The sequence below is a fragment of the Rutidosis leptorrhynchoides genome, unplaced genomic scaffold (assembly GCF_046630445.1).
Source record: "Rutidosis leptorrhynchoides isolate AG116_Rl617_1_P2 unplaced genomic scaffold, CSIRO_AGI_Rlap_v1 contig546, whole genome shotgun sequence".
Lineage (NCBI taxonomy): Eukaryota > Viridiplantae > Streptophyta > Magnoliopsida > Asterales > Asteraceae > Rutidosis > Rutidosis leptorrhynchoides.
Window position 1 is genome coordinate 11,732 of NW_027266771.1, and position 27,089 is coordinate 38,820.

The following is a 27,089-nucleotide window of genomic DNA, read 5'->3' on the forward strand; positions in this document are numbered from 1 at the left end:
CTAGAAATCCATGCTTTGTCTTCCCAATAATATTTCCGACCCACCATCCACCTCTGGCATACGCATCAACATGTTTCAAACCCTTGTCGGTAAAAGCATTTAGCGGTAAGGCTTTGAAAGGCACTAGAAGAACCTCATTAACTTGCACAATTTTGAGTAATCAAGTAATGAATTGATCAATAATCCTACTGTTAGTAAGTTGAGAGTTAGAGCTTTTTACATGGTGTCAGTCGAACTTGGTCCTCATAATCCAAAGCAGTGTTCTCCCTAATAAAGATTCAAGACAAAATACCCTGATCGCCAAGGCTCATTTGTCGTGTTGACTTTTGTAACTTCGGATGCAAGAAAGCGATTCTTTTTTGGCCTCTTTTCATTGTTTCAATTTCAGAAGCCTCGAGTATTTCACAATCAACATGATGATTTAAACAGCAGGCACGAGAACTTGGAGCAGTTTTTTCATAAGTCTGATAAAACCACCGAGAGACAGTTCTTGTTCGTTCGGTTTTGCAAACAAGATAGTGGCTCGATTTGCCAGGAGCATAACTTATACAATTATTAAGCTTCCTTTAGCTAGGTGTTTTCACTCTTCCTCATATTATTAACCTTTGGTTTCTCTGATTCGGTAGCGGCCTTCTTCTTTTCCGTTTCAGCCTGTTTGCAATTCTCATCATGTGCTTTCCGAAACAATCGAACAAACTTTAGGAGAGTGGCAGTACTGCAAATTAATAAAGATATCTCAAATAAATTCTATTAATTCATGATAAAAACTAAAATAAAATGATGTTTCTTACCAAATTTGGTAAATTGTCAAATCGATTTTAGATGATAAATACTCAAATAAAAAGGATTGCTTCCGCTTCCTAGATTTTTCCACCATGTCTTTGCTACGATCACCTCACGATGAACTTTGGGCAATTAAGATTATAAGAAACATAGAAAAATATGTGATTATTAGTATTGTTAAAATATGAAATAAGCTCAAAATAAAATTATATTATAAGCATGTAAAGGGTGGCTGTACAACTAACATCTTTAATATGAAATTATTTATAGAGATCTGAGTAATTAGGGTAAGTTAAGTAAATATTGGTTTACATTTTTATCCCTATTTTCATAATATAATTCCAAAGATGTATTCAAAGTAAAAAAAAAAAAAACATGTTACATGTTCTTGGATGATGTGGAAAAAAGAAATCCCTTTTTTTTTAATTATTGTTGAACGGATCATCAATTATTTGAACTGCATAAACATATTAAAGATAAAGAAAAAAAGTTACACCATAGACTACAATAAAATCGTTCAAAACTTAAATTAAATAACCTTTTAGATAATAATTTTGTGATTAATTAAATGGGTACAAAACATGAGTTCGGTACAATACAACGGCACATTTGAAGATTCCATATGAGGGTTGATGATGATTGTTTCACTCCTAGAACTTGATTTTCCCTATGATGATGACGGGCAGATTGGAAAAGCGTAAGAGTTTGAGGACAACGTCCTATTATTATAACTTCAAATTTATTCTTTCCAATTTAAAAACTAAAACATTACTTCGTACGTAGTTTTAAATGGTGTTGATACAATTAATCCGTTAATTTGTTAGAGAAGTGTTGAAAGAGAAGTATTGCATTTTTGAGAATATTTTGAGGCCTATAATTCCTACCTTTCGTAAACACATTGTGCATAGAAATTCAACCATTAATGGATGTATGTCTACCACGTAAGAATTTTGTAACGGTGGGTATATATGGAGCAGCAGCTTGGTGGTACCCTGCCGTGACCAGCTTATGATGCAATGACAACTTGGATGTTTACAAATTTGAGTTCTATCTAATTGGATATATGTTTGTCCATTTATTTCATTAGACATATTTTAATGATTAGAAGCTATCATAATTGATTATCGTATAACTAGACATTAATTATACCATACCAAATATACATAACAAATTACAAAGGTTTACGAGTACATGTAACAGATTCTTCATTAAATTAGGAACGATTTAGAAAATTCCTAGAGAAGACTGATGCAGTAGTCTTGAAATTTATAAGAGTTCAAGAGAATTATGTTCATATGACCTGGAACCATTATACAAGGCTTTATTTCATTAGGCTTTGTCACTAAGAATATCTAAACCTGATCAATCTTCTTAGTTCTTATAGCCATCCTTTCAAACATTTGTGTAGCTCGAAAAAATTGTTCCAATAAAGCATACAATAATAACCTAAACTATATTTTTTTTATTATCATCACCAAACAAAATCATGGATACAAGACAAATACTTAAGTTACACTCGTCTAGATTTGGCTGTGAACAATAAAATCTAAAGCCAAATTTGATCGACAATGCTGAAAAACATAATTCTCCATGCTTGATTGAACAGGAAAGATCCAACAGAGCTCCAATATCCAACTATAAATCCGGTTGCAACGCTCAGATAAAACAGATCCAGTTCCAGCTTCTTCTTTTCAGATTTCTCTCCAACATTTGTGGTATATATATTGTGAGGTTCATGCCATAAAACTAAATTTGCTAAAACATGGCGTATAGTCCTAGACAAATTATTTTTTGCCAGATCAAGGATTTGTAGAGAAGTAAGAGCACGAAGTTCTTTGTCTTACCTGAATCGAGCTTCGATTTTTCATGGCCATGAAAAAAAAAAACATTAAGATTCCAAGTTGATAAAGGTCTTTCATCTTTCAATTTTATGTCTAATTGAGTGCGTCCAAGTCATCAGTGAAAAGGAGCAGGTGGTGGCCGGGGAAAACTTTGCTCTTTCAATTTTATGTATAAAGGTCTTTCATCTTTCAATTTTATGTCTAATTTTATGTCTAAATTGAGTTGAGTTTTGCAACGGAATTATAGCAAAGATCGGAGTGAACCAACAACAATTTGTAAGCCTGAAATAATGCAAACAATGATAAATAAAGAAGATACGAATATTTAACGTGTCGTTATATGTTCAGGGCAGAAAAATCATTAGTAAAAAATTTTGTACAATCTTATATGTTTGTACCCACCTCTCTCTACGATAGTACAATCGTAGTCACTCAATTATTTTTCTACTATTCTATTTTTTCTTACATAAATATCGTAATTAGTTATCTAATTACGGAATTTATTTTCTACCTCACTCTTTTCTCTCAAGAATATATCACAAAGAAACTTTCTCTCTTTTTATTTTTGCCGTCTGTGTTGTGTGTTTCAAAACTGAAACTACGTGACTATTTATAGGCAAAGTGTGCACCAACTCTTTGCATGACTAATTAATTAGTCACCTTCCCTCGTCAACTTTCTCGTCAAATCATGAAGAAAACCAACACCATGCATTCAATTTTTCTTTTGCCCATTTCTTGTCTCCACCGTCCTATACATATAGCAAACTAATAGCATGTAGCCTACTATTTATTTTGACTTTTCTTTGCTATTAGGGGGTATGGCTGCATACTAATCACTATTAACAAAAGATCTGGCACCACACCATCAATAATTACGAGGCATTTGTCTTGCAGCCATGGAAGGGACTAACAAGCTTCAATCCTTTAAGCTGCTTCCCAAAACCTGAATGAAGAAAAGAAAAATGTAACTGTCCAATCAATTAAGATTTATTTGGGTTGATGTTTTAAACATTAGGGAAAATAATAACTAAGTATGAGAATTGCATCATGTAAGTGCACAATCCTTTGATAATTCGATTGTGCATTATTGCCATTATTAACTACACAAAGTAAAGAATAGAGGTAAAAAGAAGATGAATTGTTTGGTTATAGATCGTTAAGAGTAAGTTATGTTTCTTTTAAATTGTAACAGATGGACCTCCTTTTCTGCATTGGTCTTTCCACTACATTAGTACCTTTTCAATTGTAATTGAGGATTTCTTCTTCTAGTAGTTCGCTTTTGGACGACACTCTTCCTCTCAATTTCGGTTCTTCCAAATAGTTTTATCCGGCGGTTCGGATATAAAGGACATCAGCGAATTCGGCCACCTAATTAATTAATTAATAAAAATTTATCATTTTGTCAAAAAACAAGAGAGAGGTTGTATGATTGTGGAGATAATTATCATGAGACTAAAGTAAGGTGCTAATTATCACGAGAGTAAAGCAAGGAATAACACCACAGAGGACAAATATGACACAATATAACTGTTTAAGCTATCCAGCTAGGCACTACATGGACAAACTTTAACGTCCATGACCTAATATATATCAATTGTAGTGCTAACCTGGTGGATAGACGTTTCATTAGATATATAGGAAAGTTTTTTGAGTTTAGTTAGTTAAACATGAGGGACAGATAATAGTTTAGCCAAAATTAAAATGACAATTAATGTAACACTAGGGGGTTAAAACATGACAATAATGTTTACCACTCTCTAGCCCTCGTTCCTCACCTCTACATATGTAAGATACTCCAGTACTAGAGGGGTTTTACTTCCAGCTAGCTACAATGACATTATTTAAATTTCAAAACCTAATATTTGTGTTTAGGTTGATAATGGTCGGTGCTACCTACAATCATATCAAATGGACGCTAGAGCTCCATGATATCTTGATATCCCATTTGGGCTACCAGTTCTTGGTTAGTGACAGTGCACCTTATGTGGAAGTAGTTGGGGTGGAAGGAGATTTTAGCTTTTTCATAACACAAAACACAACCAGCATCATTAATTACATTGAACACAATTTATTTTTTTATTAGTCAAATTACTTTGTTAATGTCACGACCCGAAAATCATCCTAGTCGTGACCGGCGTCGTAATCTTCCCAACCCGAGATTAAGACCAACATAATCATCATATCTCAATTAAAAAATTAATTTAATAATATATTATTACATCCATTTACATTTATGTTTGATTCTACCAACGGAATAAAATCTAATAGAAAATGAATGAAAAGAATTACATCATTTAAAGAAAATGAGCTTAACGCTTCTCACGCTTCCTGGAACCGCTTAATCTAGATACTACAAAGAAAAAAATGATATAATATTTAGATGAGTGACAAAACACTCAGTAAATACCAAATACAAAATATAATAATATAAAGGTGGCCTAATAATCAATACGTCCAAAGAAGTTTCAAAACCAATTAAGATATTTTAAAAACTTTATTTATCCAAATCATGGAGCGAAATTATTGATATTTTAATAAAATATCATCGTAAGTTATAATTCACAAATTCAAATCCGCTTTAAAATAAGAATTTATCAATTAAAAGTTCAAATCAGTTAAAGTAATTTTTATCAAAGTGCAGAAAATAACGATAAATCTAGATTTCGTAATTTAGGGTCATCAAGAGGATATTAAGATTAAGTGGAGTATATTTAATTGCATAGAGTTAAATTTAAAATACTTTTATGTGTTTAATAGTAAAGAATTATTGTCGCACCACGAATTTTGAGATTGTACATAGCTTAAATCTATCAAAACTCACTAAAATTGACATGATAAAATCATTAATTAAGTATCTTTAACAAATATTTTTTAAGAAGAAATAAATTCATATTATTTTGAAGAGGTTTAATTATCTATTAAGATTTATATATTTTTAATTTTATATATTTTAAAATCAGGTTAAAAATTAGTGGATAACCCCATAAATTCATCCAACGACCAAACGATTAAGCAGAAATAAAAGTAGAATGATGATTCTTACCATACGATCGTAAACAATTCATAATGTCAATAACAAGTCCGAGTTCTTTATTGAAAACTAAAAGTAATCCATTCACATAATAAATCATTGATTAAACACAAATCCTTAATTCTTCAAATGCAATTTTAAACACCCACATGGGCCCTACTGCCAAAAAAAGGCTCTCTCCCTCCTCAAAGCTCGATCACACTGACCGCAGTCCAGCACCACAGTTCCTCATATCTCTCCGCCAATAGGTGCCTGGAATCTGTAAAGGATTCTATGGCTCAGCTTTCTTAGTCCTTTTCGAAGTAGCCTTAGCATCACAAGTTTCTCTTCTTTGCTTGATGGAGTTGTTCTTGTCTTCATTGGCACCATTATTAACTGGAATGCCATTGACGACGATTTCTGAAGGTTCTGGAATTCTCCCTGAAGTTTTTAGCATTTCTACCGTATACTCTCTTAACCTCCATAACATCACTTCACTCAATTCAGTCAAATCAAGGTTAACTTCAAGCGTTGTGGATGGAAAACTCGGGATTTCTTCAGCAACCATCTCCAAGGCTTTGCTGATCTCATCGGAGTTCAGTTTGTTACGAAGCATGGTAATTTGCTTCTTATCTACATTCCTAAGTTGGCGGCATATCTCGTGAATCATCAAATCGATTTTAGATGATAAACACTTAAATGAAAAGGTTTGCTTCAACTTCCTTGATTTTTCCACCATGTCTTTGCAACACCCGCCTCAAGATGAACTTTGGAAATCAAGATTATAAGAAACATAGAAAAATATATAATTATTTGTGTAACGACCGTGTCCGACCTAACTGTCGAGAATTATTTTATCGATTATAAAAGTCAAATTTCAAATCTTGAACCATTCGTTTTCCGTAATACTTTTACCCGAGTAAAGATTAAATTACGATACGGAGAGTTGAATTATTGAGTGGACCCTACCACTACTTTAAAATATATATTTTTAAACAGGACCCATGTGAATTATTTTCACACACTGCCATCTACGATTGCACCTACTCCCTCTCTCCCTTCTATAATTACACCTACTCCCTCCCTCTTCATTACACGATCAATCTCTCCGTAACCTCACTTTATCGGTAGCCAAAACCATTTTCATTTCATTCTATTCAACAAAAAATTCAGCAATAATCCATACAATTTCAGTTCAATATTCACAGTCCAATTACAAAAATTTCCAGTTCAAAATTCTTCCGTAACGACTTACGTAAGATTATAACTGTCTAAATTTCATATATCGTCTAATTACACTGTCCAAAAATCCAAACTTACTGGAATCAATTGAAATCAAGATATGTTGTAGACGAAGTGACGTAGAGCTCGGAACCGATTGAATCGAAACGAATACCGGCCGGGAAGCTACTGAGTCACCAGCGAGTCAGTGAACGAGTTCAACCGAGTCGACTTTTCTTGGCCGAGTCTCGTTCGAGTTGATAGTCCAGCAGCTTCCTTGGTCGACGGCTAACGTAACCGGAGCCTACCACGGCAAAACTCGATGGCCGACACTTTTGAAGGTAAAATTCGACGCCTTCCTGTACATGAATCGTTTCTATTTTCACATAGAAACACTCTCCAGAGAACGTAGATTAACATATTAGAAGGAGAGAACTTAATTCGACGTTTATAAAAATTGGACCCGAATCCTAAAATTCAAATTAAACGAAAACGGAGAAGAATTAAGTAAATCTAACCTCATAATCGAGTTTTCCAGGTCGAAAACTATGGGAAACGACCTATGAAGGGACCGGAAACGGCGGTTTCCGGCGAAACCGACGACGAACAGAGAGTCGGAAGAGAGAGAGAATCGGGATCGAGGTTGAAGACGATATAATTGTGATTGAACCGGTTTGGTTCAATCCTTTTTATAAAAGAATGAACCGAATCCGTTTTAGTGTTAAAGACTATTTTACCCTTGTGTTTTTAAAATAATTACAAGTTTGCCAACGCATTTTCATCCGATCAGATTTAAGTCAAAGGTTAAATCGTCATTTCCTATTTTTAAAATCGGTTTTGTCCGGTTCATTTCAAATCAATTCGGTTCAGGGCCAAAACCAGTATTTCCGACCCTAAAGTGAAACCCTAAAAGTATTATTTTTATTTTCCGAACCTAATAAAATCATTTTTACTGGTCCCGAATCTACCAAATTTTAACAATAGGTTAATTATATTATTCTGAACACAAATATGTAACATTTGGATTTAATGGAGATCAAATTTATTTTATTTTGATTTCTGAATTAATTAAAGTTAAAAAATGATTTAAATATAATTAAGTGTTTTTTTTAAAAAAAATTAAAGTAATATTTCAGTTTATAAAATTTTGGAAAAAAATCATAATTATGTCATTTTAAATGATTTGGAATATTATGTAAATTCTTTTAAATATTTTTCTATTATAAAATATTTAATTGAATAATTGAACTAAGAAAATTAATTATAGATTATAATAAAATAAATGATTTTAGGATAAAGATTAATATAGAATGAAGTAGATAATATGTTAAAATTTAATTTAGAGTGATTATAACGAGTGTGACGCGTAGAATTTAATTCGTATAATCTTTCCAATAAGCGTAAGTACGTATGATATTAATAATCGCTATCTCGATAGGTCAATAGATCGCGACGATACTAGTACGGGGACGAATCAAGGAGCTATTAAGGTCAGTGTTACTTTCATTTCTCTATGAAAAATATGTTGATGCTTTATGCAATATATATTACTATGCCGTGATTTATGATTTATTTAAATGTACGGCATAGGTACGTATTATACCTTTGAAAATTGGAGAGAACCTTCAAAGATCCTAAAAGCAAAGTTTTCTTTGCTTCTTATTGATTTAAAAGCAAGTTTTTACTTAACGATGAATGGTGAACTTAAAACCAAGTTTTTACTTTATTATATATATTATATAAATACGAACCCAATTAAAATGTTTTATTGATGATGGGATTCGGTCGACTTCGTGGCGATCCAATCCTTATAGAGTACTAGGTCCTTGTGACCCCGTGTTGTGGTTTGATCAGATGGTATGGCTACCCTAATATATCTAGCTGGAGTTTTAGTTGCGTCCTTTGCTGACGGTACTGTAGTCCATATTGTTAGTCATCCCGATGATTTCACTAAAGGGGTTCGACGAAATGTTCAACAAATATTTCTGTTTGTTTCCGGAAATATTTTCATTGATTGAACTTTGAAATGTTTCAAATGGATTTAATGCTTCTAATGATAAAATGATTTATGATGTTTATGATCCAAGCCTATTTAACGTTCTACCTTGATCAATGTTTCAATTAAATGTTTTCAATGTAAAACCTCACTAAACATTATAGCTTATCCTTTCCGAAAAATATATGTTCTTTCTTTTCAGGTCCATGGAAAAGTAAAGATCCGGGCTACGAGGCATCTATAGGGTCCGCTTCCGCAAAGCAACGAAAGGCTACGATGAATAAAAGATACCGACGGGCACCATTCCCGATTCTCGTTAAGGTGGAGTTGGGAGTGGGCGCCACAATTTGGGTTGTTGAAATATGAAATAAACTCAAAATTAAATTATATTACGATATGAGATTATTTATATAGATCAAGTGATTAGGGTAAGATTAATTAGTTAGGTAATTGGTTTACTTTTTTGTCCGTACTATCATAATATAATTCCAATGGTGTATTCAGAGTAAAAAATAGTTAATACTCTCTCCGTCTCAAAATACATGATGTTTTGATTTTTGTAACACGTGTAAATTACACGTGCTACAAGAATCAAAACATCATGTATTTATAGACAGTGATAGTATATGTTTATGGATGATATGAGGAAAACAACCTTTTATTTTTAAAAAAAAAAATATTATTGTTGAATTGATCATCAATTATTTCATCTAAGACTATAACAAAATTGTTACATATTAATTTGAATAGCCTTTTGGTAAACTAGTCCGAATGCCCGTTCATTGGACGGAAGTGTATTTCTCTTTTAAAATTTTTTAAACGGATATTTTATATAATCATCATAGCATATTTTATTTGTTAGAAGTTCAATAATATCCTTATTTATCAAAATAAATATGCTAACAATTTTTTAAAAGTGAAAAGGTTGAAATAAAAGTATCTAAATGAGCATGGTTCATCTCAAATTCCTGAATACTTCACCGAAGACCACATTCACCGTCTTAGTTGTCATAGCTCCCTCCTCGTCATAGATTTAAGCCCCTGCAATTTGTGAACCTCAAGATCCCAACATAGAATTGTCCATGGGAGAACACCGGTCACGGTACAATCCCACGTCTCGGAGCGATTGTCCCTGACTTTTACTGATCGTCATCGCGAACGAAAGTGCCAGCGAGAATTGCATGCGCTGGAAATGCAAGGGAACCATTTTGTCAGACGGATGCAACGTCAACCTCGAAATAAAGACCCTCTCCCCAACATGGCTTTCGATCATTATCTTTCCCTCGATGATATGGTCTCCAAATTGCGTCACCATAAGCCTTGTCCCATTACAGAATCCTGACAATTGGTCGATATTTCTCAATAGCATCAGTGGAATGCAAAATTTTAGCTTCAATTCGTGCCTCGGCATTCCCTAGCACGTGATCGTTGTCAGGAATTCCGACACATCATATCTATCTACTATCCCTTCCGATGTGCAAGGTCCATCGAGGCTCAAATACATCTTTGTTTCTCTCGGTATGAGAGATAACATGTATTCGTTCACATCAACTACAATATCATTCGTCGGAACTAAAATAGAACGGTCCTATAGATACTTGTCGTCAGCCATATTCAATGACGGATTTACCACATCCACCAATGATGCAACATGATCATCTGAATCGTCCACCACAAACTCCTTAGAATCTCGACGTCTATTTCCCCTCCATTCAGTCTATCCGATCTCCCGTCACCAATTTCCAGCACCAAATTCTTGAACTTTTTCGCCTTTTCGACCTCGAATTCCGAAGGCCCCGACTATACCCTCATGTTCTTCGTAAGTTTCAGTACCTCGCAAGAGCTCTATGATATCTTGATATCCCGTTTCGGCTACCAGTTCTTGGTTAGTGACAGTGCACCTTCTGTGAAAGTAGTTGGGGTGGAAGGAGACTCTGAGTGCATTTTGGCTTTGTCATAACATCAAACACAAGCAATATCATTAATTACATTGAACATAATTTTTTTGATTAGTCAAATTACTTTGTTAATTATCGTACAATTACGCTACAGAGAAAAGCCCTTTAAATTTCATAAACTAGTCTATCTAAAGCTGTGTTCTCCCTGAAGATTCAAGACAAAATATCCCGATCACTAAGGCTCATTTGTCATGTTGACTTGTAGCTTCGGATGCAATCAAGCGACTTTTGTTTTGGCCTCTTTGCATTGTTTCGATTTCAGAGCCTCAGTGTTTCACAACCTACATGATGATATTTGATGCTCAATCTATTCCTCTTGAATTAAAATCATCTCACTACAGACAGGACACGTCGGGCTTCTCTCCATCCTTTCATAGACACAACTAAGGTGGAAGTGATGGGCACATTGAAGACACACACGGATTTTCATCTTCATACTCTTCAAGAGAAATTGGACAGACTACTTCTTGGTCTGCTGTTTGAACTATATAACCATACAGAGCCTGCAACATTTCCAATTTGGACTTACTCTTACAAGCATCCAAAAAGGGTATAACCGTTTTTCTCGCGGCCGCATTTATTACATTTAATTACAAAAATATTGACGAATCCTAAAAGGTAGACAGAATATGTGACAATTTTTAAAAGATGGACGAGAATAAAGAATTCGGATTTTGAAAATTCGAACTTCAGATTTAATTGTATGATTAAATGAAAATTAACGGAAATTAATGAAAATAAGGTAAAGGTAAGTTCTGAAAACTCGATTTTGATCATTTAACCATCTCCCATCATGATTCTGTTGATAATTGTGTTGATGATTGGGGTAAAAAATAATCAAAATCGGGTTTTCAAAATGCAGTTTTGCTCAAAATCGAGTACTCAAAACTCGATCTTGTCTTTGACTAACTTTTTTTTTTAGTATTTTCTATTTTCAGGGAAACCATTTTGCTATTTTTTTATTTTCTAGCCAAAATAAAGTCGTGTTTTGAAAACTCGATTTTACTAATTACAATTCACCAAAATCAAGTTTTGAAAAACCGAACTCTCTACTCTATGTCCACCTTTTACGGTTCATCCCTATATATGTAACGCACTCCATTTATTATCACCAATATGTAAGCTACTGCAAATTAATAAAATTATCTTAAAATAAATTCTATTAATTCATGATAAAAAAATAAAATAGATTGATGATTCTTATCATATCTAGTAAATTGTTAAATCAATTTTAGATGATAAACACTCAAATAAAAAGGTTTGCTTCGGCTTTCTTGATTTTTCCACCATGTCTTTGTTACACCTACTTCAAGATGAACTTTGGACAATCAAAATTATAAGAAATATAGAAAAATATGTGATTAGTAGTGTTGTTAAAATGTAAAATAAACTCTACATAAAATTATATTGTGAGCTTGTAAATAGGGTCGCTACACCTTAAACGTCCTCAATATGAGATTGTTTATAGAGATAAGTGATTAGGGTAACATCGAGTAGTTAGCTAATTGGTCTACATTTTTGTCTTTATTGTCATACTCCCTCCATTTTAAAATAAGTGTTCATTTTACATCCATTTTATTTTATTTTCATCCAAAAGTTTATTTTTTCTTCATCCAAAAAATAATATATCTAGATATAAATGTAAAATGGACACTTATTTTAAAATGAAGGGAGTAATATAATTCCAATGGTGTATTCAAGGTAAAATTAGTAAATACATGTTACATATTCTTGGATGATATGTGAAAAAAATCTTTTAAAATAAATTAATTATTGAACTGATCATCAATTATTTCAATTGCATAAACATATTAAATGTAAAGAAAAGATGTTACAGCAGTCAGCATAGACTATAATAAAATCGTTGAAAATATAATTTAATAGCCTTTTAGATTATAATTTGTGAGTAGTTAAATGGGTATCAAAAATGAGTTCGGTACAATATAACAACACATTTGAAGATTCCATTTGAGGGTTGACGATGATTCTTTCACACCTAGACTCTATTTGCCCTGTGATGATGGCAGTGAGATTGGAAAAAACTCTAGTGTTAACAAATTACAATGGTTTATGGATTCATGCAATTGACATTTGAATTATTCTTGTTACATTTTTGAATTTTTCTATCATACAAAAAGTTTTATAACATGTAAAATAATCATACCTATACTGAATGGGCACCATTCTCATTGAATTCTCACACTCTGATTCGCTTGTGCATCTTACAAATAAAAAAGAAGTATATATATATAGGAGAACAAGACTTGGCCATCACACAATAAGCACATTGATCCATCCATTCAATAGTTGGCACATTGGTATGGCACACATAGGTTTTCATCTTAACTCATTAAATGGCAGGTATGAAAATACACGAGACCCATGAGAATGAACCGGTATTCTAACATGCTGTTAGGTGGGCCGGAGATCCTGACATAACTCTTGTCTTCAAAGTATGTTTTGTTTTATAATTAAAGGGTGTTGAACCAAATGTGTCTAGTGACTAATCAATGTATCTACAGTCTGCAGAAATTGCTCTTTCGAGAATTTCGGTGATCCTACTCCAAAATTACTAGCAATGACGAATTGACGAAGGTTTCAAGACTCCCTCAATCTCTAATCTATTAATACAGTTAAAACTCTATAAATTAATAATATCAGAATCGAAAAAATTTATTAATTTAGAGAGTTATTAATTTATCGATAAATTAATAAATATTAATTTAAAGTGTTTTTAACCGATTCAACGTAATTCATATTTCCGTACATATCAAACAAAAAGGTAAATTAGTCTATGCCTCTTAGAATTACGTTGCAACGAACTTTGAGATTCAATAGTTGTACTGTGTTCTTACTTGATTGCAATGGTTCCAAATAAACTTGAACTTTAAAGGAAAACAGACAACTATTGAATCATATTTCAATAGAGTATAATATATTTTTTTCAGTTTCTATGAATTATTAATTTATGATTTTCTTGAGACCAAAAATTATAAAGGAATCTCCCGAAAAATTATTATCTTATTATTTTATCGAATTTTTCAATTTTTTTACATTGGCCCGAGTCGGGATCGGACAAATTTATTATTTTAAAAAATTTATTAATTTATCGAATATTAATTTAAAGAATTTTTACTATATAATAAAGGAGAAAAACCCCAATCAGTTACCAAACCTGTTCCCAAACCTCCATAAGTTAGCAAACCTATTTATCTTTAATGAAGATTTTTAAAATTTTGTTTCTCAATTAATATCAAAAACGGCATAAAAACAGGAAGATAATATTTTGGATACTAATAATTTCAGGGACTTGCACCCGAAGAAACCGCATCACTCTTCATATTCGATGACTTCTAATGATCTGATGACAGTTACAACTTATCACAAATGCTTACGTATAGGGCTTTCTACAAGTACCAACTTTTTCATTCCATGATGATTTCTATAATCTCAAATACGTACGCACTTTGTTTCATTGATTTCCGGGATTTTTTTGTTTGATCCATCATCTCTAAACACGAAGAGCAAGAATATCATAACCCAATTTTGATGAGGACCCACATGCAACGGTTTATGAAATTATGAAGATATATTCACAGGTTTTCACATTTATTTCATGTTCTCCATTCAAAAGTTTGACTATCTCTAACAAGTATAATGAAATGGAGTCATCTATGTTTTTAGAATTTTCTATTTAATGAGTTTTAGTGATTCTACTACTTTATTATCAATTTACTTTTTTTTTTTTTTTCAGATTATAACTTCCAGGTATTAAATGGATTTTAAAACGACTTCTCATTTTTGGGTTTGCTTCTAATCCGTGCTTTTTTTTTTCTTTCTTTTATACTTTAATGATGGCCAGTAACACTCAATCATCTTGCATGGCCAAGCATAGAATCAGAATGTTTAATTAATTATTAAGTTATTTTATAGTTAATGACCGATGACATGTAATCGTGTTTGGTTTTTAATTTGGTTATGTACATTCTGTCCATTTTTGGATAACGATGAGTGTGTGTGGAGCTCTGGAAAGTCGAAAGAAACGTGGTTATACTTTTCAAAGTCTGATACAGATTACCAATCGTTGATGAAACGGATGTTTTTCACTTCCTCGATTTTATTTTATTTTTCCCTCTTTTCCTGTCTGTTTGGATTGTACTCGATACATAACAATGCCTGTTCTTTTTTACTTGTACGGAGTACTTAGTTTATGTGCTGATGTAGAAAATATTCACAAGAACTAAGAAGTGTAACCTCATTCTAATCGGGAGATCATTTTTTGAAAAAAAATCTGTTTTATCGTGTTTATAATATTTTATTATAGTACTATTTTTCACCACGTCTAAAAGTGCAAAATGCCCAACATTATTAAGGTCTAGGTACAATATATATTTGTTATAAAAAAAAAACAAGGTACAATATATATTTATGGATCTCAAAGTTTAGTGGAGTTTGTTTCGAATCTGGTTCCATCAGGTTTTGCAGGCTACATAGAATGTATATTTTCACTCGATTTATTTATTTATTTTTTCCCTGATGTTGAGTTTTGAAGGTCAATTGCGAGTAGGTAGGGTGAAAATAAGAGATTTATAATCGTCTCAAAATCTCACAAGTTTGCAATGCCTCTATTTCGTACAAGAAGGTCATATATGATGATGAATCCTTTAATATCACCATTAGTATCCTTATTTGACTGGAACACTTAATTTACTTGAAAGTTTTAGTTGAGTTGAAAGTTTTCTTTTTGTTTTAGTTGTAATCTTTCTTTTTTGACGTCACTAATAATAAGGAATCAAGTTTAATAGATTTATGGCGTTAGAATCTATCTATTAATAATATAAAGGTGGATCTTCCGAACCACCAAACCAGAATCCAATCCTTCACGAATTAGAAAAGTGATTTATCTTTAATCCTGAATTTTTGAATTTTTTTCTTAATTTATTACGTAAAACGGCAGGAAAGTCGGAGAAGTTTTTTTTTTTCTTTTCTTTTTCGAACTACTAATAGCAGTTAATTCCTAAAAACTGTCTACTCCCTTCATTTCTCCTAAATTCATTATAATTCGGAAATTCCTTTTGCTTGATCAATCCTATCTATCATGTCTTTAACTATCCATGATTACAAGTAAAGTCACGTTGATTTTTGTTAAATATAACAAGAACATAGGACAAACTGAAGTGGGGAGAAGAAGAAGATAAAGCAAAGAAAACGGGAATGATGTATTTCTATTCTCCAATGTAAGCCTTCTTTCATTAATAGTACAGTTTTTGTCTGTTTTTTTCTAGAGTTTCATTAGATTGTGGTTTTCTTCTTGAAAATTAATTCTGTTGCTTCAAGAAAATCTTCCTCAAATCGAAATATGTGATAGAGTCCTATATATGAGGCTCCTCTTATCGAGAGAAATAGCACGAGTAGCAAAACATTCAGCTAAATGCCTAAATCCGTGTTTCTTTGATAGGATATGATGGTGTATTTACAACTAACAATGAAGAAAAAAGAGATACAGGTTTTGGTGAACAAAGGCATGGAGAAAGAGTTTTACGAGTGTTGGGATTTTGTAGGCTTTTATTCTATATGATTTGGTTTAGTTATCAGGATTAGCTAAATAAAGATATGATTTTGTAGGGGAAATGTAAAGCACAGAGCTATAATGACTTTTCTTTTTCCTTTTTTTGAATGACAAGACACTCAGTGGCATTTTCTGCTCTCCCAAGTTGTAAAGAGGACAATTGTAGGTTGTAGGATGTAGAATTTTTTTTTCTGAAGTTAGCATGTAGCAACCTCTTTTTCTTTTTTTTTTTATGCATGTAGCAAACTTTAAGCTTTCACTTCCCACTTGAATAAATAACTACAAGCCTTAATAATGGGAGAAATATATTTAAGTATAAACAGATATAAGAAAGGATTAAAGTCCACACATGTCTACAATTATTTTTCACTATTCATCTTCCTTTCCTCAAATTAAGACTCAGATTATTATTAAAACATCTGTTCACTGGTTCACAACTCTTAATCTGTCCATCTCATCTATTTATGTGCCTTGGATCGTCTGTATCAGCATGTCTCGTCAGTTGCCACATATTTCTCTCCCTCTCCCTCTCACTCCATTCACATTTCCGCTCTCTATCTCTGTTCTTTGAACCAATTAGGATTTATCATCTAAAAAGCTCCCATCTGCGCGCCTTGATCTCCAGCCACAAACCGTCACCCACAGCCGTCGTCCGACCACCCCACGACCAGAGACCATCACCGTTGGAACGCTAACATCCGTACGAACCCATAGACACCAGTCTCAGCCTTTGCCTTTGCCGGAGCAGACCAAACCGACAGAAAACCAGTCGCGTGTGCTGAAGCGACGTTTCACCTTGAACCGTCATGTTCAGTCCATTTCCTTCGACGAGGTCACCAATTTCAGATAGCCCAGACAACGACGAATCCATATAGACCGACGAGAAGGGCTGTCGTCGTCTGTAGAGGAAGAAATCGCTGGTCAAAGGGTCGCTGAACCAAACCCTCGCTGGTACAAAACTCAAAGCTTTTCCTGAGAATTTTGTAAGCCGTTGAACAATAATGATTGCGATTCAATAGGAATACAAATATGCAAAACAGTTTACTAAACTTATGCAAAATTATTAGTCAGTTAGCCATTTTCTTCAACAAGTGCAAAAATGGCGACTTTATAAATAAGCCAACATTCTCCGATTTGCATTTCGATAATTTTGCAGAGAAAGAAAGAACAGAAATTTCCAGAAAAAATGGGTTTTGGGAATTTTTTTTTTAGTGTCATAATAACATTCTCAGTGGCACGTCCAACATAATCATATTTGCAAATGCTCCTCTCAGGCAGGGACTTCCAGGCCCATCGTCAGCTCGATTCTCAGTTGACCCAATCATGAAGATGCCATATGACAGATCAAGGAAACAGCTTCACAAGAAGAGGCTATTCCACACGGCGGTGACAGCCTCCAATTCTGTTTACAACACGTGACAGTGTCGGATTATGTATTACTAGTTCAAGAAACATCAGAATGGACCCAATTTCGAGATGGGTGGCTTTACTAAGATCTTGCATAATGGTAAACCTGATAAGTATATGGATGAGATCCCCACTTTTATTGCACAGCCATTGTCAAGTGGAATGGATTAGGTATCGATTATCATTTTCGAGCTTTTCGTTTTTTGGGGTTTAATGTATAAGCTGTTTCCTGAAATTGGTAGTCAGTTTTGGTTAGTGATTTGGTGTTTCTGCAATTTAGTGGTGTAATTGTAAAAGAAGAAGTTTTTGGTTTGATCAAGTCAACTTTGTTTAATATTTGAGAACACTAAGGGCTAAGCTCAATCAACATTTTTAATCTTTAATATGTGTTTCAACTCAATCGGATTGAATTTGCTCAGTTTGGATTATTCGAGTTGGTTTTTGTTGTTACTTCATGAAAACCTTCTGAATTATACGTTAGTAGACTATCAATATAAGTTTCAATTTGAATTTGCTCAAATTTGTCCTATTATGAAGCTTAATTGATCTTTTTGTTCCCTTTAAGATTTATAAAGTACTTATGTCTTCTAAAGAAACTCTCATCATGTTGTAACATGTTTTTAATTTCTCTACGCAGGTTGTTTTCACAGGATGAACTCAAACTGGAAACCAAGGCTTCAATTCACAGTTAACATGAGAAAGCAATTCTAAGTAAGCTAGATTCGTACGTGATTTTTTTTCGTTTATTGCTGAATATGAATCTTACTGGTCTGGCCTGATTAGGTGAGTCCCATCATGATTGAATTTTTCTTATTTTGAGTAGGGAGGTGGAGGGGAAGTCAGGCTCATTGCAATTCAATTTCAATACTTTATTGGTAAGTATTTTGTGCTTGTGTTGTATTTTACTGCCATTAGTTCACTTGACTATTTGATAGAAATTACGTACAGTTGTAACTTTTAAATGAGTTTCCTTTACTCTTAATTTTTATTTGCTTCCTCCTTAACAGCTAATTAAAGGGTTAATGAGACTACTTTTTCTTTAGTAGGATTGCATATTGCCTTACCTATTAGAGTCCAGGTTGGATATCTCTTACTTTCAAAGTACATATGGTGATTGTAATGTTTTTTTCAGTGCCATTATCCCCTAATTCAAATGTTTTCATATTTTGCAGTTTACAACCGGCAGGAAAGTACAACAAAAAATCCATCCAACAAGGATGTAAGTAAGTCTCATATTTTGCATTTTTCCTCCTCTTCGTAGTCCATTTGTTTGCTGCAATATCTGTGACAAAAAAATCAATATCCATGCTTATGTTTATTTGTAGGTGACTTTCTTCAAAACAGCTATGCACCGAAGGAAGATATCATGAGGAGTTGAGGGGTGCTGTAAAGTTTGCTTAAATAAGAAGATAGACTCTTAAGCTAGTTATGAGGTAACAAATAATTATGACTCTTAAGTCAGTTGAGGGGTGCTGCAAAGTATCACAGTTCAAATCGGTAAACAATTAGGGTGCTAATTTATTTATGGGAAATGTACGTGAAATTCGAATATTTATGATGTTGATTTTGGCAATTTTTCCGCATTCAGATCTACCCAAAAGTCAAAATGAACCATTTCGTGTTGAAAGGAGAGCATTGCTTCTCTGTTTCCTTTTTTATTTAGATTACATTGTTACGATGTTTTCTTTCTTGCAGGTAAAACGAAGATGAAAGGATTTGTTGGATTTAAGCTTTAACAATAATCTCAATCGTTAAGGTTTGTTATTTCCTGAACTTTTTTTCCCTCCGTAATGTCAGAGCATTACTTCATTCGATTTCCTCATTCGAAGAAACCACAATAATTTTTTAGTTGAGATAAGCTTTCAGCCTCTAACCATTCTGCTTACAATTTATATATACTAATTCTATATCTTCTTCTACTGTCTTAAATTCATTTCAGCATTGACAAAAACTTTTGTCCTTAGATTTGATTCCTAAACTCAATTTTTTCGCTTAGAAAATGTGTATAGGAATCATGGTGATGAGGGATGAATATAGCCAACGGGGGATGCAAATACCGACGCATTGTGAAGTTTGTTTTGATTTATGGTGAGTCGCTGATTCACCTTTTTTGGGACTGTATGGGCGAAAATATTCTGGCAAGGATTAGGAAATTCTAGCATTCTACAGTTTCATAATTCTGCACCAAGTCAGTGGCTCAATGATTTATTTCAAAATTTATCGATATCTAAGTTAAAACTATTTGTAGCTGCAGCTAGGTGGATTTGGAACAACAGGAACAACAGCGTATTTCATGTAAAATGTGGAATTTCGACACAGGCTGTTGTAGGATTTTGAAAGTGGCTTCTGAGTTTCGAAGAAATGGATCAGGTTAGCTCTAACAATACTACCCCTGTTAGATCTGAGATCTCACAGTCATCGCGTCCACCAGCTAATGGTTTTTTAAAGATAAATTTTGATGCAAGTTATTATTTTGGTATGGATTCTAATCGATATGCATTGGCGGAGCTTTGGGGACTCATTGGAAGAAAAGAAAGTGCAGCCATGGCATAAGCTACAACATTTAAAAGTATTGAAATGGCTACTACTTTAGACCTCAAATGCATGGAAATTGAGGGAGATTGTCAAACTATCATTAATATCTTTTTTCCTCCCGTGGAAGCTTATCACCATGGGGAAATATCATTGCAGCCTTGCAGCAATAAAGCATAAGCCCGACACCCAATTTAATCTGCCATTTTAAGTTTTATAAAAGTTTCACCGCCATTGTGAATAACTTAAATTTTGGTTTGCTCCTATTTGTGTCATGATTTACACAGTTCTGTATTTACACAAGTAGTGATATTTTCAATTCCTGAGATTTTTGTAACCTTTGAAAAATTATAGTAAACATCTCCTCTTTTTTGCGTTCGTCGGTCTGTTCTAAAACCCCATCGAAAAAACTACGGCAATTTTTTAGTTCAGATAAGCTTTCAGCCTCTAACCATTCTGCTTTTATGTGTAAAAAATTTTATGCTCGACTCCTTTTGTTTGCAGGTTGTTCAAGAAAATTCAAGAGAAATTATGCTAGAAATTGGGGCCATAAAACTGAGTCAAGAGCGTCAAAGAACTTAGGTAACAAGCTAATCTCTACAACTCACTCTATTATATATTGTTGTGTTGGAAAAAGGTTGAGTTTGAATGGAAAATCTGGGTTGTCGATTTCAAATTAGGACTTTTAATTATTGTGTAAAGGTATTTATATGTTGTAAACTTCAAGTAGCGACTATAATGGTGTTTTCTTTTTTGTATTTACATTACCTTTCAGTAAAAATAACTCCGTTTGTTTCAAAGAGTTTCAGGATGTCTTTTCCATTACTTCTGTATTTATTAATTATCAATATGCTATATATTGATGAACCCTGTAACAGGCCACAAAGCAACAATAAATTAGTTCAACATATAATCTACATATCGATTTATCTTTGGATTGTAGGATTTTGGTCGGGGAGTCTATCAGGGAGCATTTACAGACATTGAGAATTATATTTGCACCTTCAAATAGTTGATGACATATTGTTTTGTAAGTATATGAGCTTTATGTAGGTTTAATGTTAAGTTAATGTTAACATTTTGATAAACTATAATGTATTTGGTTCTTTTGTTTATATTTGCAGACTGTTTGGATTAGTTATTTGTATATTTAAGTTATGTGTATTTTTATTTTCTTTCTATTTCAGAAAAGCTATTAACATTTGCATACTTTGAGCAAATATTATTAAGCATTTTCGTAGTTTCTCAAACAACAATCAAAAATATGTTCTGCATATGTCCGCGACTTCTGTTGCGGGCCTTTTTCTAATATTACATATACCACGTCTAAACTTCATTGGATTACATAGGTACTTCAGCAAATAATAATAATAATAATAATAATAATAATATAATTATTATTATTATTATTAGAAAGAGTTAATTTGCATATGTTATTTGGGCAGTTGAGAGTGGTTTTCATGTTCCTGGCCAGATGTTGCTGCTTCATTATTAGTTGCAGTTTTGAACATTCAGAAAGTGCTATTTGAAGGTCATCAATGGAATCATACATGAGTTCCAAGTCGCTAAGCATGGCCATTTATAGATGCATTATTCACTATACATTAAGAAATGGGCAAAATTTATTGTTTTTGTTTGTTTAATCTCATTGGCAGGAAAGGTAACGAAAATATCTCATTTGATGGTCTTTTTATTTTCAATTTGAAAATTTTGATTCATCAATAAAGATTTGGGAGAGATACAAGAAACTACCTAGAGCTTATAAATAGATATACAATATTATATTCATTATACTCATCCTCATTAACCATCATCGCCAATGTTAATGTAATAGATATATATAGAAATAGGTTGTTTCACAACCATTGCTCATTTGCAAAATTCGAATGGTTCTTTTTTCTTTGATAGTAATAATTAAGATGTCACCGGGAGTCAGAAGTGTAGCATTGAATCAAGGACATGGTTTTAAGTTTCGAAATGAATATTTATATAATTATGTATCTTGAATGCTAATATCAAATGCATATGTTTTGCTCTTAATCAAAATTAATTTTATACATTTTTTAATTTAGCCACAACAAACATCTCATATCTAGAATAATTATGAAGAAGCAAGTTAAATATATACAGTATACCACATCACATATTTTTCGTACATTAACAAATAGCCTCGAGCAACGCTCAAACTCTAACACTAGTTAATTATAAAAGTGACAATTAATTAAAGACAGAGGTAATATATCTAAAAAACATAACAAAGATTTAAATAGCTAATCCAAAAATAATTTCATCAAATGAATAAGGGTTTGGGGAAATCCATCAAGTAAAGAAACATGGTATTGATTTCTAAATGTAACTAGTTTCCCTTCTTACACAAAATTTATGTTACATTTTAGGTTTAAGATTTATGATTATTATTTTAAAAAATTGATTGCAGAGAAACTACACGAAGAATTGGCGCATCGCTCTGTTGCCAAATGATCTAGTAACCCATATCATCCATATTCGGCACTCGGCTTGGGGGTTGTTTTTGAGGTCAGCAGCACTTTCAACAACAGCTGCCTCAGTGGTCATCAGTAGCATCGAGATACTGCAATCACGACAACAATTAAGAGGAATGAAAATGAAAAGTGAGGTATCGAAAAGTACCATGCAAAACAAAAGAGGACTATTATGGACAAAAAACATACCTAGCCGCATCTACAAGAGCAATTCTGATCACTTTGAGAGGATCTATGATTCCTTCTTTCACCATGTTGACAAAAGAACCTGGTAAAAGAAATAATATTGTAATTAGCCCGGTATTTTGTAAAATCCGAAACAAGACCAAAAGTATTCCACTTTGTAAAATAAAATAAAACAATGAAAATAAGATTTCGGGAAAATGACAATTTTCAGATTCTTATTTAAACATAATATATTATCAGAAGGATCTAGCTTCAGCGACAATAATGTCTCTAGGATAGACAAGAAGTAACCTTTTGCAGCATCAAAGCCAAAATGGTGATCATCTTGGTCAAGCAATTTCCCTAGCACCAGAGATGCCTCGTAACCAGCATTTGAAGCAGTGGTGTATGCAGGTGCCTTGAGAGCATTCTGAATTATTTGCACTCCTCGTTTCTGATCTTCATTTTGAGTTTTAAGATTTTCCAAAGCTTTTGAAGCATACAATAAAGCAACTCCACCACCTAATGAAAACAGATAGGTTTAGATTCTACCTTGAGCAAAGATAAAGTGTCTAGCCAATTAAGTGTGGATCCTTTTCAACTTGCCTGGCACAACTCCTTCTTCAATGGCTGCTCTTGTCGCATTTAAAGCATCTTCAACTCTATCTTTCCTATCTCCAACTTCTGACTCACTTGCACCCCCATCCTAAAGGAAGAGTTCTTTTCATGTCTGTGTATGATTATAAAGGCATAACATGGAAAAGCTGTTTAAAACTTTAAGAAATAGACAGAGCAAACCTTGAAAACAGCAACATCTCCAGATAACTTCGATAGTCTTTCCTGTGCTTTCTCTTTGTCAAACACGGCTCTGCTCTTATCCATGGTCGTTCTCAGCTGTAAAAAACAAAATACAGTAAGAGTGTTAAAGATGTCTCAGATGCGAATTCAGTCAGAAATCAGAATGCATATATATCTAATAATCTAGGGAAGATTCAAAGATGAAGTAAAAAAGAATACCTGCTCACATCTCTATTCAATAAGCTTCTTGTTCCCACCTCCATGGAGAACAATTGTATCGTCAAGAGAGATGGTGACCTGTGAAAATATTATGTCAAAAACATTCTAAAGAAAATGTGAAGTCACAACACAAGATCGTGAATATGAACCTTCTTTGCAGTACCAAGCATCTCAACTTGGACTTTGTCAAGAGTTAGACCATGAGCTTCACTGATAACCTGTTCAATTTACGAGTTACTAAGCTGTAACAAAAATAATTCACATAAAAGTATGTTAACGAGAAAATCGGATAACCTCTGCACCAGTGAGAACAGTGAGATTGTCTAAGTTTGCCTTTCTGTTGTCCCCGAAACCAGGAGCTTTAATGGCACAAACCTATATTCACAAAATGAGAAATTATGAAATTAATGAGAAATGCCTGACACCAAGCCTTCAATTAAGGATAAGCGAAAACGCCAATCTCACAAAGGCCAATGCGCTTATCTTATACAAGTTTACAATAAGGACACTAGTATGAGTAAAGTCAATCACCTTAACACCGCCTTGATGCTTGTTGAGAATGAGCATAGCCAATGCATCACTGTCCACATCCTCAGCCACGACAAGCAAAGGCCTATTTTTCTGTCCAAAAGTTGAAAAGTGTTAGAAGCAATGAATTATGTTTCTTCTGCCTTTTAGCACTCATCCAAAAAAATTCAAGTCGCACGAAAAATTATGCCATGAAAAGAGAGTTATGTTACATTTACAGACAACTCCAGTGTTTTCAAAAGAGAGTACACATCTGATATTTTCTTGTCATGGATGAGGATCAATGGATTTTCAAGTTCCTGAAAACAAGCAGGTAAAAAAATTTCAAATAATTGTCTTATAGAGATGTGATACAAATAAGGTATATGAAGATATTTTAGTCAGCAAATTGAACTCACACATTTCTGGGTCTTCTGATCAGTTATTAAGTAAGGAGAAATATAACCTCTGGCAAGCTTCATCCCTTCCACAACTTCCAACTCATTAAACAAGGTGTTTCCATCCTACACAGTTTAGATAACATATCAGAATAATTTTGTTTAACTCAATCGCGATGATATGTTACTGGAAAGGGACTTGTACTCACAGATACAGTAATGACTCCTCGCTTTCCCACTTTCTCCATAGCTCTAGCTATCAACTCCCCAATCTCACGCTCACCATTTGCAGATATAGTCGCAACCTGATTTCGGCATGACAATTTACAAGAATCGCTAAGGTATATAAAGAATAGACCAAGGAGAAGGCACAGTAGAGCCGTAAATCGAGTTACGTTTATATCACACAAGCACATTTTAAAATTTTACAAGATACAGCAGCACCCACATAAAAAAAAAAATAATAAAAAAAAAAAAAAAAAAACCTGTTTATCCAGTCTTAATTTCATAAATTCCGGTACATTAACCTTTCAGCGATGGGGGATTTCTGTATCGACACCACAACCACATAAGGTAAAGAGCTCTTCAGAGAAATGCACTTCACCTGTGTTATTTCCTCCGGTGTACTGATCATCACTGCCCTGCTTTTCAAGTCCGATATGACAGCATCAACTGCCATATTAATTCCCCTACGCAAGTCCATGACATTTACACCAGCAGCAACTGACTTGCAGCCTTCTGTAAGTATTGTCTGAGTGAGAACAGTTGCACAAGTTGTACCTGTAAAAAGGATCCCGACTTAAAAACGACAATTTAATATATTATTCCATATTATTGCATAGTAAGAAGTTTGGATTTTCGAGCTCAATTGCTACAAGGGGGAGAGTAAAAGAACAAACTTTACCATCTCCGGCAGCTTTGTTGGTAGCACTAGCAACCTGCTTTACAAGTTCTGCGCCAACATTTTTAGACTTATCTTTGAACTGGATGCTTTTGGCGACAGTAACACCATCTTTAGTGACCTTGGGATTCTGTCTACCTGTCTCAATAATCATATTACGACCCTGAATTGGTGTGCCGAAGAAAGAACCCCAAGTTATTCATGAGTTTCAAACTAGAGCTATCAAAAAGTAGAATTGCATCAGAAAAGTCAGTTTTAAGAGCATTGCAAGTTCCATACCTTTGGTCCCATTGTAACCTTCACGGCTTCTGCAACCTCTGATACACCTTGAAGCATAGTTGCACGTGCCCCAACCCCGAAAGTGATATCCTTTGCCATGTAATTACTTGTCCATATGATTCTTCCACCAACCTTTGGAAACCAAATAAAGAAAGCGTTCATTTTCACAGTATTTCCAAATAAACTCATCATTTCAACTGATTTCATCAGTTCCGTTCTTAAGGAATGGTCTAAATTGATACTTCAACGAAAAAGTTTGATTCAACATTGAAGAAAATGTCGTAAGATTAAGGAAAAGAAAATCATTAGCTAACCCAATCCAATTAATTTGAGACCCAAATTCAATCCAATGAAACAAAATGCCAATACAATTTTTCGGTAATATTTTTCCTTCAATTTTTCCCGCGTTTTCTCACAAATCAAAACAGCTATAAACAACATGAGTAAGCAAAAAATCATACCAGTTTCTTAGTAGAAGAAGAACTGCAATGTAATATTTCTCTGAATACCACATTCTTTGTCTTTCCCGTCACGGCTCCCTCCTCGTCACGGATCAACATCTTAAGCCCCTCGCAGCCCGTGACCCTCGAGATCGCAACATAGAGCGGAGAACATCGATGACTCGCAGCAAAACCAATCCCTTGATTTGAGTTCCGATATCGTTGAATTGATACTTGAGGTGAGGTATGAAATGGTAGCATGATGATAATATCCGTCGACATACCTCTCCTGTAGTCTTTTTACGGGGACAAATGACTCTGATCGCCAAATGATACAGACTCGATCGTTTTGATGTTGGCCCCAGAATATGGCGATATCACCAGCTCCACCACAGGATTCAATATTTATGACTAGTATGATGGGAAGTAGAAAGAGGAACGGTGTCCCATTTATAACTTTCAACATTTTTCTTTTTTGATGATTAAGGTATAATTGGAGTACGTAGATATGTGAATATATTTTTTTCATGATCTGTCTTATTTTATAGGACTCTAGAATCAAGA

At 33.6% G+C, this 27,089-nt stretch overlaps 1 protein-coding gene and 1 pseudogene across 1 annotated transcript; both read right to left on the reverse strand.

Annotated features, from left to right (window-relative positions):
* Positions 1–5,926: 5,926 nt before the first annotated feature.
* On the reverse strand, positions 5,927–6,373 carry LOC139884388 (transcription factor GTE1-like). Its single transcript, XM_071868427.1, has one exon. The coding sequence runs from the start codon at positions 6,371–6,373 to the stop codon at positions 5,927–5,929; it is 447 nt and encodes a 148-aa protein (XP_071724528.1).
* Positions 6,374–22,799: 16,426 nt separating this feature from the next.
* LOC139884389 (chaperonin CPN60-like 2, mitochondrial) lies at positions 22,800–26,807 on the reverse strand (annotated as a pseudogene).
* Between the last annotated feature and the right edge of the window lie 282 nt (positions 26,808–27,089).